The sequence below is a fragment of the Leopardus geoffroyi genome, chromosome A2 (genome assembly GCF_018350155.1).
Source record: "Leopardus geoffroyi isolate Oge1 chromosome A2, O.geoffroyi_Oge1_pat1.0, whole genome shotgun sequence".
Lineage (NCBI taxonomy): Eukaryota > Metazoa > Chordata > Mammalia > Carnivora > Felidae > Leopardus > Leopardus geoffroyi.
Genome location: NC_059331.1, coordinates 122,062,799 through 122,076,003, shown reverse-complemented (window position 1 = coordinate 122,076,003; position 13,205 = coordinate 122,062,799). Strand labels below are relative to the sequence as shown.

Genomic DNA, 13,205 nt, shown 5'->3' with positions numbered 1-13,205 from the left:
AGTTCCTGAGTTCGAGCCCAACATCAGGCTCTGCTCTCACAGCGCAGACCTGCTTTGGATCCTGTGTCTCCCTTTTTCTGCCCCTACCACGCTTACACTTTCTCTCTCTCAAAAATAAACATTAAAAAATTAAAAAAAAGAGAGACTCTACTATGGTCATAAAATCTGTATTGGGTTCACAGACTACATAATGAATTACTAGTTCCATAAAGTAAACAATGAAGCACACAAATAAAGGGGAAAGTATATGAAATAGGCAGTGATGAGGGACAGAAGCAGAAAAACATTCACCTTTAGCCCAGAAGACGGACCTATAGACTAGATAGTTCTGATAAGGATCAAATGCTTACTGGCTGCCTCATTCTTAAAGGGTCTCATGACTGCCTGTACATCTCACCAATAGTTAATATCAAGCTGAATTATAAGCACCAGAGAAATCTTGTAAAAGTGGTTTTACAAGTAGAAATTCAAGGAAAACATTTATGATCTAATACTTCCTGCATGTTCCCTCCCCTCTGAAGACTAAGCATAGAACCACATAGAATCAGCTTCATACAGAAGTGCAGCTCTTTCTGCCCACAGGTCCTGTCCCTATGCTACTTAAACGTACTAAGGTGCACTGTAAAACGTCTCAAGAATTCTTTCTTAACCGGCACAGAACGCTCAATAATCCCGCAACAGGCAGTCCTTGATTTAAGAGCAATCTATGTAGATTAATGCTGATTGTGGCATTATGAATTTTTTTTTTTCCCATCCTGCCAAAACACCACCTGCAATACATAACCACTCACATCATTCTGAATCATTCTCTGCCAGACTGCCTTGGGCCTCCTACCTGAACCTCTGCTGAGACAGCTGCTTAAACCGAGAGCTCCCACCTAGCCAATTTTCTTCTTCAGTTACCAGCACTTAGGTATTTGAATATAGTATTACAGATTAAAGGAAAAAAAAAAAAATTAAGAGAATCATTGTGAACTAGTCTGGAAACCAAACCAAGGCTGTAAAAGATATACATTAATAAGCACTATGCTGAATAAAACTCTCACTTGAGTATCAATGCAATTTGCAGGCCCCATCTCTCTGATGCCAGAATCAGTTGTTTAGGAATTCAAATATGAAGTGTTAAGAAGCCCAGGTGACTAAGAGGACCGATTCCCTTTCACTGATTCTCGGACTCATCCTGTTCTAAACTTCATAGTAATCCTAAATGCCTAGTTTAGGTGTTAAAGAGGCCAATTTTCAGAGTCATCACCTGTGATAGATGAGCTTCAGGAGACTGAAGGGTAACAAAACATGCTACGATAAAATAAGCCTGTCTGGCATAAGGATTAAGATGACTAAAAAACAACAGACACAGGAGAGACCCTAAACAGAGTAAAAGTTATCTTTTTGTAAGGGAAATTTAAATTTATAAAGGAAATCTCCATTTGTAAGGGTGTCTCCCTTTTAGCACCAGGAAGAAAAGGTTGACTCCAAATCATAAGGGAATATTACAAGAGAATCTTATCAATGGAGAAGGCACAGGACTTAAATATGCATAACAAACTACTAGATTACCAGAATTTTCCTGGTAACCTTCCATAACTAGGAAGGAACCCTTCCTAACCCTAACCTTCCATAACTGAAGAGGGTGTTTAAACCCACATTCTAAACCAGGCTCATTTCTCCCAGGGTATCTCCCATACATACCAAGACTTAAGCATGTTACATTTTTGTTTGTTTTTCTCTTGTCTTTTACTAGAGGTCTCAGCCAAGAGCTCAGACGGGTAGAAGGATTATTTTTTCCTTACCTACAGGGCCCTGCCCTCAAAACTGTAGCGGAAGAATTCCCACAGACTGTGATGTGGAGACATATTATCAATCACCCATCACTCTCTAACCTAAATCAAAACTCCACCTTCTTTCACCACAGCTGGCCACTGTCCAATTTTAAAACTTCAAGAGCTATGTATAATTTTTAGAAGAAGCTGTTTTTGCTTTTTGTTTTGAATGTTTATTGACAGTTAATATGTATTTAACAATTTAAAACGTTTCAGATCCACCTACTGTGAAGCAGGCAGCGATTCTTAAAAGTATTTGCAACTTTATTTGCTTTTCACATTAAGTTACTGACTTCCGAATTGGAATACTGTCAAATATTTGAAACCTAAATCCTTGGTTTACACTGTTCAATGATAAAAATTTAACTGAGTAAATTTTAAAGATCTAATTGGCTTTATTAATCAATTCATGAATTAGGCAGTATCCTCTCTAGCAAGTAGAGGGGAGCTCCAAAGGGCTGCAGGAAAGGAAAGGTTTCTAAGAGGTAAAAAGAGAGGGGGAAAAAAGAAAATTATTAGAAAAGAACCCATTGCCTAGGGGAACTGAAGGAGTGTATCAAATTTCCTATTGCTGATCAGGAAATTCTCATGGTGACTGGTTAAAGGTTACATTTCTGGGGGGCTGAAACTGCAGTTAGATTAGGTATTAAGTCTTGGTTTATTGACTTGGTGCTTTAACCTAAGTGACACCATTATGGGCCTGTGGGTTCCTTTTTAACAACAGTGTGCCCAAGCAGAAGGTTACGTCTTGGTTTTTGAAGACATCTTTAAGACACCAAATACATGATCTAGTAAAAAACTTTAATGACTTGAGCATAGTTAAATCGGGAAATTAAAAACTGTCAAATATTCATAGACCATACTGTACATACGTTACCAAAAAGTCAATGTACAGAATACTAAGGTTGTGTGCAAATACACACAAAGGAAATACATTTGTGCTTTCAAAATTCAAGGACAGACTCTTGACATTCAAAGGTATTTATTTCTCAGACACTGGTAATAAACATCATAATTTTGGAGGCTAATGATAAGATAATGGAGTACAAACGAGAAACAAGCCCAATCATTTCACCTCAAATTCTGAACCTGAATGAGAATTCTTTTTATTTTTTAAGTAACTGAATTTCAACTATATTATGCAAAGTAGCCCATTCAATTTCACAATGCAGAAAGGTCTAAATATAATCAACAGGTACATTTACTATTCAAAGGAATTGCTACAATCTCCTTTTACTTATTCATTGGAAAATAAATGGGAAAAAGAGTTCTATTGTCACTACAATAATAGTGTGGCTGAAGCCCTACCTTATTAGGGAGAGATTCCTAAATCAGTCTGCAAAAAAGGTAGTCAGGGTAACATGTTCATTTCAATTTTAAAGTCTACCCCCCAACCCCCAACATTTTTATAGTCTGACAAGAAATCTCAGATTCTTAACTAAGTGCTGCTGCATTGATTAACCTGTGGCTGATGCTGGGCTATAGTGACCCACTTCTGTTTTATTCACTGCTGTATCCCAAGTTCCTAACACCACACCTCATACTCCCAAAGGTGCTCAAAAGACATTTGTTGAATGAAGTCAACCTTTCACAGTTCACTGGTATTCTTCCGACTCATTCTATTTCAAACCAAAATTACATTTGAAAAATTCCTGAAAATTTCTTGTAGGCATTTGAAGTTTGTCTACTTAGGAAATTTTTTAAAAAGCTCTCACTCGTCCTTTATTTCATTCCATTTACTTAAAATTAGGAATGAACCGTGTGATCACTTTTTAAGCCTATTTCAAAATGTACCAAGGCTACACTGAAAAATCTTCCCCAGGATTTTGAAGGTCTTGGGATTGTGGTCAGGAAAGAGCAGTAAAGCCAGAGCACCAGACCTATAACTGAAACACCAGTTAGCTCCAGGGCTCACAGACGGTCATTCCTTCACCTTTTATATTTTATCTGAAACATAAAAATCATAAAATCTAAGGTCATTCTAAAAAGCATTTCAAAGCACTGGACTTACCATTATAGGTTATTCTTGGCTTTGTTAAACACATCACAAGATGCAAATCCATTTCATCTGAAGGTACAAATTTTGAGCATACAGGGCACTTAAATCCTAAAAAGTAAAAGAAACCCATTTTACTTAATTATTCTGAATGTCCAATTCTGTTTTTTAATAAAGCACAGAAGACTAAAAGCATTTCAAATTTCAGTATTACACGTACAGTAATATACTACTTAACCGCAAGTTCGTTTGGGAAAAGGGTTTGTAACTATAATATCTGACTTAAATCACTTTACAAAGACCATCCCATATCAAATAAAACAAGTACAAATGAGAAGAAGTAGGCTCACTACAAAACTCTCAAATCTTTTTCTAATGTATGGGTCCAATCATTTTTGTTTCTAATTTTTTCCTTTAATCTGGACTTATCATTTCGTGGAAATTACCTTTCCCAGCTTGGTAGAGCACAGTTTGAATCCCAAGGTTTTATTGCTAGACGGTACTTTAGAAACTATTCTACTGCACTGATCTTTTAAAAATTATTCTGATGAAGAAAGTCAAAAATCAGCAAAATCAGGTCTAGAACCTAAGACGCCCGTCTTCCAGTATCGTGATCTGTCACACTATGCTACTCAAGTCACAATGCAAACAGAAAAAAGCACCAAACAGGGCAGATTTCCCAGCAATTTTGACACTTAAATATTAGCTTGTTTCCTACCATATTCAATCTATACTACTAAGTATTTGCTTAAAGCGGTCTATTAAAAATGAACTGGTATACCGAAGAGAGAGTATGTTATGTATTCAGTTCTATCCTGCTCCCTGACTTCCCAGGGGACTGTCCCATCTCTGGTTCCTTGCTGTCCCCTGCTGCCCTACAGCTCCCTCAACACCCCTACACTGCTTGAGCAGCACTGGTCACCTGATTGTAGACAGCCAATTAATACTTCAGGGCTAAGAACTACAAACCAGAAGTGGCACAAAAAGATGGTCTGGGCCAATCTGTTTTTCTTGGAAATATGACAAGAAATGGCAAGAGAGTACACGCTGGTCAGGTGTAAAGAGCTGAAGCAGAAAGGTCACATGTAGGTAAAAGAGAGCCCAGTGGCTCATGTGTAAGCTGAGCTTACAAGAGAATAGCAACTATCAGCCAGCAAAGGACAATGGTTTGCATGGAGATCCCAGAGCAGATGTGTAGAGAGGAGAAGCGCAGTGAGAGACCAAAGCTAATAAGAAGGGCAGTGACAGAAACCAGTCCCTAAGGTAAGGCTGCCTCAGAGTCTGACAGCTCTGTACTTCTGGCACATGTGTGTTCTTAGAGGCACTCTCCTCCCTTCATCGTGACTCAAAACTTACTGTGACCAAATGTGTCAGACTAGACTCATACCTCATGCACAATTTTGTACAAATTAGGAAAAGGTCTTGGCATGGGTACTTAATCCAGGTATTCAACTTCCTAAATGAAATAAATGCTATTGAACACCATTTTTCACATTGTATTCAATGTATTTTCAAAGAACATACATTTTTTTCTTTTAGTAAAATGCACTTAATACAATGTGAAAAAAACGTATGTAAATGTATGTTTACTGCCCCTTCTTGAAAACCACCAAAATGAAAAAGAAAGAGGAAAGAAATCCGTCTAAAATGAAACTGCAGGAGCACCTTGATGGCTCAGTCGTTTAAGCATCTGGCTCTTGATTTCGGTTCAGGTCATGATTTCACAGTCAAGAGATCAAGCTCCACATCAGGGGTGGAGTCCGCTTAAGATTCTCTTTCCCTCTGGCCCTCCCCCGCTCCCACTAACAAGTAAATAAGAAACTGCAAAATAGCTATAACCCCCAAATACAGAATATACCAATACAAGGAAACTTAGATCAAATGGGGAGAAGACAGAGACTCTCGAGTAGCATTCATATTTCCAGGACCAACTATCTATCTTTCACTTGGAACTGTAAAAACTTTCTTCCCCTGAGGTTTTCAACAGGACATACAAGAGGGCAAGAGGCCAGTTTTTTAAACTACTGATCAGAATCACCTGAGTATAGGCACATAAACTCTAAATTATCAAAGTACGATACTGTGAACTACTGAGAGCCATCCAACTGCCCACAAAGTAGAGCTCAAGGAGAAAACTCTATGTACAAAGAACCACCTGGATTTCTAATTAAATACTATAAATTCATGTGTTTCTTTCTCTTCCCCTCTAAAATCTACTGAAATAGATTTCAGTAGAATCTATAAGAGAATGAGAATAAAATAAGATAAAGACCTTGAAAGGAGACAGCCAATGAGAAAACAGACACCCTAAGTGTCTGCAGAAGTCAATTCTCACTATCTAGTTCTCAAAAGACTGCAAAATCGATACCTCCAAATGACTTCCCAAGACAATGGGGAGGCATGAGGATAAAATCTAGACTGGTTCAAAGACTAGGAAAAAAAAAAAAAAAAAAAAAAAAAAAATCCCTAGGTCTCCAAACCATGACATACAGCAGCTGTAAGAAACTACAATTCCCCAACTACAGCAGGACAAAGAAGGCTAACTAACTTCTAGAATAAAAAACCCAAAATAGAATGACTTGAGCAATGGGAAGGAAAGAAAACAGAGGAATAAAGACCTATGTACCGAAAAGGGCCCCTCTGCAATTTCCTTTACTCCATCTTTACCAAGAACTTGGTAGATTCTTCCCTTTTTTAAAAAAAAAATTTTTTTAATAAAAATTTTTTAACATTTTATTTATTTTTGAGGCAGAGAGACAGAGAGCGAGTGGGGGAGGGACAGAGACAGGGAGACACAGAATCCAAAGCAGGCTCCAGGCTCTGAGCTGCCAGCACAGAGTCTGACACACGCCCGAACTCACAAACTGTGAGATCGCGACCTGAGCCGAAGTCGGACGCCTAACCTACTGAGCCACCCGGCTGCCTGCCCTGGTAGATTCTTCTCTTAAATCAAAAGGTCCCGCAGGATGAAACATCAAGACCCTTGTCTGTTGATAAGCCCTAGCCTTATAAATAAAGCTTCTAATCAGCTTTTCAGGGCCTCTCTCAAACATAATTCAATGAAAGAAAATATTTAGCGTGACTGAAAACAATACACAGAAGCAAATTCAAAAGACAAAAATATTTACAACATGTATCATAAAAAAAAATACTCTTAATATATAAAGAACTCTTAAAATTTGTGGAAAACCAAGTATCAGTTAGAAAACTGGGCAAAAGTTTTAAACCAGTATTTCACCAAAAAGGTATTTTCAACTGACCTTTCTTTAAACAAATGAAAAAGTGGGGCACCTGGGTGGCTCAGTTGATTAAGCGTCCGACTTCAGCTCAGGTCATTGATCTCAAGGTTCGTGGGTTCAAGCCCTGCATGGGGCTCTGTGTGCTGACAGCTCAGATCCTGGAGCCTGCTTTGGATTCTGTGTCTCCCTCTCTCTCTGCCCCTCCCCTGCTCCCTCTGTTTCTCTCTCTCAAAAGTAAACATTAAAAATTTTTTTTGAATAAATGAAAAACTGCACAGTGTCAGAATAAAAGAAATATCCCTTCCTTTCTTAAGTTTATTTATTTTGAGAGAGAGTGAGTGAGCACAGGCAAAGGAGGGGCAGAGAGAGAGAATCCCAAGCAGGCTCTGCATTCTCAGCACAGAGCCCGAACCCACACATCAGAGACCATGACCTGAGCCAAAACCAAGAGTGGATGCTTAACTGACTGAGCCACCCAGGCGCCCCAAGAAGCACTTTTCTCTCAAGTTCTTTTTCTTTATTCTCATTTTAGTGGGCTTTGGGAAGGAAAAGTAACACCTGTGTTCAATTCACTTTATTTAACTAAAAATCCAGGTCAGGTCTTTGTATATAACTGTTCTCTCTCCTTAGGCTTTACTTTATCTCTACATTTAAGATATCACTGCTTACCCAAAATTGGCCAAAACTCAAAAGCTTGACAACACACTGTTGGTGAGGCTGTGTGGAAACAAGCACTTTCATACATTGCTAGTAGGAGTGCAAATTTATACAACCTCTACAGACAGCAATCTGGCAATATGTAAATCAACTACATATGTATTTATCTTCTGGTCCAGCAATCCCATTTCTAGGATCTTACCCTGAAGGTATGTCCCCAAAATACAAAAAAATAAGGGCACACATAGAGGATTCTGGGAAGACAGCCGAGTAGGAAGCACTGGCAGAATCGGCCTCCCCACCTAAATGCTTGCATCTGTCTGAGGGAACTATTTTGGAACTCTGGAGACTACTGAAAGCTTGCAACTTCCAGGGGAAAAACCTGGACAGTACATCGTGGTTATTTTCAGCTCTTAGCACAGTAGCAGCCACCCTTCCCAGCCCAGCCCAGCCCAGCCCAGCTACATGGCAGGCAGCAGTGCACTTGTTCTTGGAGCAGCTTACACACACCCTGCAGGAACTCAGGGTGGACATAAAGGACTCTATCCTCCAAAAACTGGAACTCTGCACTCTGATTGCTGCTTCTGATTCAGGAGATACAGACAAAGAGAAGGGTATCATTGTTTTGGACCTTCCCCATTTTAAGCCCCTCCCATTCTGGCTCAAGAAACTGCAAGGGGATTTAAAGGACCTACACCCCTTTCTCCCCCTTTATTTTTCTCTTTTTCGGAGCCAGACATTAAATATTAGGACATTCAAAAACAACTATATACACAGGGGAAATTAGAAAGGGACTGTACATGCCCAGGGCAGGTCTCAGAGAAGACCTAAGTTTATATCTCAGGCTGATGATCCTCAGAGACAGGCTATAACACTCCCCAAAAAACAATAATACAAAATAGCAGACACTGGGAAGAGGGGGAAAATCTGATTTCCAGAGTTACCAGATTATTAGATTCAAATATCCAGTTTTCAACAACAAAAAACCACAAAGCATACCAAAAACAAGAAAACAGAAAAGCATGGCTCCTTTAGAGGAAAAAAAAAAAATAAAACAAATTGTCCCTGAAAAAGATCTGACGACAGATATACTAGGCAAAGATTTTTAAATGCCTATCTCTTAAAGATGCTCAAAGAACTAAAGGAAGATGTAAAGAAAGTCAAGAAAATATGATCAAAATATGAATAAAATGGAAATATCAGTATGTAGAAAACCTAAATAGAAACTACAAAGAAATTCTGGAGCTGAAAAGTATAATAACTGAAATTAAAAATTCACCAGAGGAATTCAAAGGCAGATTTGAGCAGGAAGAAATAATCAGTGAAACTGAAGATAGGACAATGGAAATTATCATGTCTGAGGAACAGAAAGAAAAAAAGGACTGAAAACAAGTGAACAGAGCTTAAGGGGCCTGTGGGATACCAACAAGCAGACCAACATATGCATTGTGGGAGTCCCAGAAGGAGAAGAGAGTAAGGGGGGGGGAGAATATTTGAAGAAATAATGGCTGAAAACTTCATCAGTTTGATGGGTGAATGAATATAAACATGGATACAAATATCTAAGAAGCTCAACAATCTTTGTAAGATGAACTCAAAGACATCCATACCTGGATACACTATAATCAAACTTTGAAAAGACAAAGAGAATTTTGAACACAGCAAGATAAAGGTGATCATCATATTAAGGGATTCTAAGATTATAAACAGATTTCTCATGGGAAATTTTGGGGTCCGGAGGCAGTGGGCTGATGAAAAAAAAAATGTCAACTAAGAATCCTATATCCAGCAAAATTCCTTCAGTAGTAAGGGAGAAATTATAAAATTCCCAGATAAGCAAAAGCTGAGGAAGTTCATTACCACTAGACCTGTCCTAGAAGAAATGGAGTCCTACAAAGTGACATGAAAGAACACCAGACAGTAACTCAGAGCCATAAGGAGAAATAAAGCTCTCACTAAAGGTATTTAGGTCAAGGGGAACTGTTTTCGAGGAACTGTACTGGAGGAACTGCACCTGAGAAGTATTATCCATATCGGGACCTGACTCAGATAACAAGATCCTGGACTTCAGATTGATGCCTTAATGGGATGAGACTGTGTGAGTACTGGAAAGAAAGCGAATACATTTTACATATGGAAGAAATGTGAACTGTGATGGCTAGAAGGTGACTCTGGTATTTAGTCTCCAAAGATAGTTGCTTTCAATTTCATGCATCCTAAGATAAAAAACCTAATTCTCCTTTCCTTAAATCTGGGCCAGCCTTAATGAGTTAGTCAATCAAGAGAATCCGGAAGTGATGTTCTGGGATTTCTCAGATAAATCTTGAAAAGCCTCACGGCTCCCATTTGGACCTCTTAGAATGCTCACTTTTGGGATATTCCCTTTCAGAGCCCACTTGACATGCTCTAGGAAGTTCCAATTACAGAGAAAGGTCATAGATAGGCATTCCAGCTGACAGCCTGCGCTGAAACCAGCATCAAGTTCCAGGTATAGTGAGTGAGCTACCTTTGATGTTAAGTTACTTTGAACTTTCAGATGACTCTAGCCCCAACTTCCATCGCAACTGCCTGAGAGACTCCGAGTGAGGGCCCCATCAACTGATTCCATTCTACTCCTAGAACTTCAAGAGTTAATAAACGTATGTTTTAATTAAAACACACACACACAGTAATTTACTATGACACTCTTTGGAATAGCACAATACTGTAAACATAAGAGACATAATGAAGAAACCATTAGGTATCTACACAATGGAATACTACACAGAATAAAAAAGAAATGAGAAAAGTCTCTATGAATGGACACAGAGAGATATCAAGGCTATATTAAGTGAAAAAAGACTGCATGTTATGCAAACTACTGTGTATCAAAAAAAGGTAAATAAGAATACATGTACACATATGTACCTGCAAACAGAAAAACAAGGAACTTCAAACTAAGGTTTACATACATGTTGCCTTTAGGTAGTGAAATGTGGTGGAAAAAAGGGAAAAAGGTACTCCTGAGTATACCTTTTAATAAAGTTCTTGACTTCTGAAAAATGTTAATGATATACATATTCAAAAATAAATGATTAGGGGAGAATCCCTACTAAAATTAAATATAAATGGAAACGAATGTAACTGTACATCAGATACAAAGAAAATATATACATGCATGTGCACATATATACACACACACAAACACACACAGAGTTCAGTCCACTAAAAGGATGTAGAAGCAAGGATACCTCTCAAAAAGCAGATTCAGCCTTTAGATTTTACGCTTCTTAATATCACTCCCCATCAAGCCCTGAAGGAGCTTCTCCTGGTCAGATTTGGACAATCTGACAAGTCAAATGGATAATGACTTAATAGATTATAATATTTTGTATTTAAAAAGAATGCAGAAGTATATATAATTATACATTCTGAAAATATCAACCTAAAATCACTTAATTAACAAAGATAAAAAGATACTTCTAAGATGGAGAAACTACCTGCCATCAGCTTCCATGTTCAAACTTAGGATCAGCAACAAAAGGGCAAGCTGACAACTGTGCTCCCTGATATGACTCACCAAAGACACAATACTTCGATATGTTTCCACCAAATATAGTTAGATCTTCATTACGAGGAAACTTTTTAAAAAGTCTCCAACACAGAAGATGTACACCAAATAAACAGAATAGCAGAAGTATGGTAACACTGACACAGGAAAGAGAAGAAAACACTAGCACTGCCAAACCCCAAAAATCTCCTAAGATTTCTATTTACTTCTGTTTCTGTATATTTATTTGATTCCGTTTTCTTTAGTTTTGGTGTCCATCTTATATGTTGGAAGTTTTTTCCAAAATTCCTCAACTTTCCCAATAATTTAAGATGATGTTGCATCCACAAGACAAGAGACTATAAACTAGGAACAGAGAAGCAAACAAAAACTCTTGAAATAAACTTTTGATGAAATTAAGAATTCAAATAGACAGATGGAATATTAACTTGAGGTAATAATGATGTCAAAGGATAATAACAATGAATATTTACTATGTACTAAGAAATTACTAAACACTTTGGCTAAATTAATTCATTTATTCCCACATCCTTGAGTTAGGTACTAATATAAACCCTATTTTACACATGAAAAACAGAAAGGGTAAGTGACTTACATAAGATCACACAGCTAAAAACTGGCAATGCCAGAAATCAAACCAAGCTTCTGGCTTAAAAGCCTAACTTAACCATCACTCTACACATCTTTTTTTAATCTTGCAGGAACTAGAACCAAAAGTCAAATAGGGGAATAAGTAATAAAACCAGAAGATCAATCCAAGTGGTCTTAACATCCAATCAGCTAGAAACAGACTTGAGAAAAGAGGAAGGAACTACCACAGACATAATTTCCCAAACTGAAGTTCATGACTATGCAGACTGAAAGAATGCACTCATGTAACAAATGAAAATAAATAGCCATATCAAAGTACGGTACTGTGAAATAACAGAGCCTTAGGGTTAAAGAACAGAAGTCTAAAAGTTTTCTTTTTTTTTTTTTTTCAACGTTTATTTATTTTTGGGACAGAGAGAGACAGAGCATGAACGGGGGAGGGGCAGAGAGAGAGGGAGACACAGAATCGGAAACAGGCTCCAGGCTCTGAGCCATCAGCCCAGAGCCCGATGCGGGGCTCGAACTCGCGGACCGCGAGATCGTGACCTGGCTGAAGTCGGACGCTTAACCGACTGCGCCACCCAGGCGCCCCTAAAAGTTTTCAAAAAGAAAAAAGATCAATGAAAAACATCTAGAACAGTTTCCCAGACTTTTAACTTTTTGTCTTTCATGATATTAATATTTTGAGAGTCTAGTTCAACTGCTTTGTAGAATCAGAATGGCACTGATCTTAATAGCAACACTTAGAAGAAGATAAGTGAATAACTTCAAAATTCTGAAAATTATTTCACCTAGACTATATACCCAAACTATTACATATTCACACTGGACTGATCAATACATTTCATTAAAGCACAGGCAAAGTATCAAAAACATTCCTCCCTATGCACCTGGAGAAGTATCTTGAACACCTGGCACACTAAAACAAAGGAGCAAATAGGGCGTCTGGGTGGCTCAGTCAGTTAAGTGTTCAACTTCAGCTCACGTCATGATCTCATGGTTCATTGAGTTCCACATCGGGCTGTGTGCTGACAGCTCAGAGCCTGGAGCCTGCTTTGGTTTGTGTGTCTCCCTCTCTCTCTGCCCCTCCCCAGCTTGCACTGTCTCTCTCTCTCTCTCTCTCTCCCCCCCCGCCAAAAATAAATAAACATTAAAAAAAATTGTTTTAATTAAAACAAAGGAGCAAATAAAAAAGAAAAAGAGAGAGAAAGACACCGAGATAGAGGAAATATAGATCTCTCATAGGAGAGAGGTGTAAGGAAATCCTTGGATAATTGTGGTCTAGAAAGTATTTGGTTCAGACCAAAGAGGAAGTAGAGGATCCAAGGAGGAGAGGAAAAGGGTAGAGGGTA

General features: G+C 38.3%; 1 protein-coding gene across 2 annotated transcripts in view; it reads right to left on the bottom strand.

Annotated features, from left to right (window-relative positions):
- Window positions 1-13,205, bottom strand: part of ZNRF2 (zinc and ring finger 2) — a 98,533-nt gene that overhangs the window by 42,279 nt on the left and 43,049 nt on the right. For both annotated transcript variants that reach the window (XM_045495201.1, XM_045495202.1), the window contains exon 2: window positions 3,832-3,927. In XM_045495201.1, coding sequence (XP_045351157.1) covers window positions 3,832-3,927 — 96 coding nt within the window. The remainder of the gene's footprint in view (window positions 1-3,831; window positions 3,928-13,205) is intronic.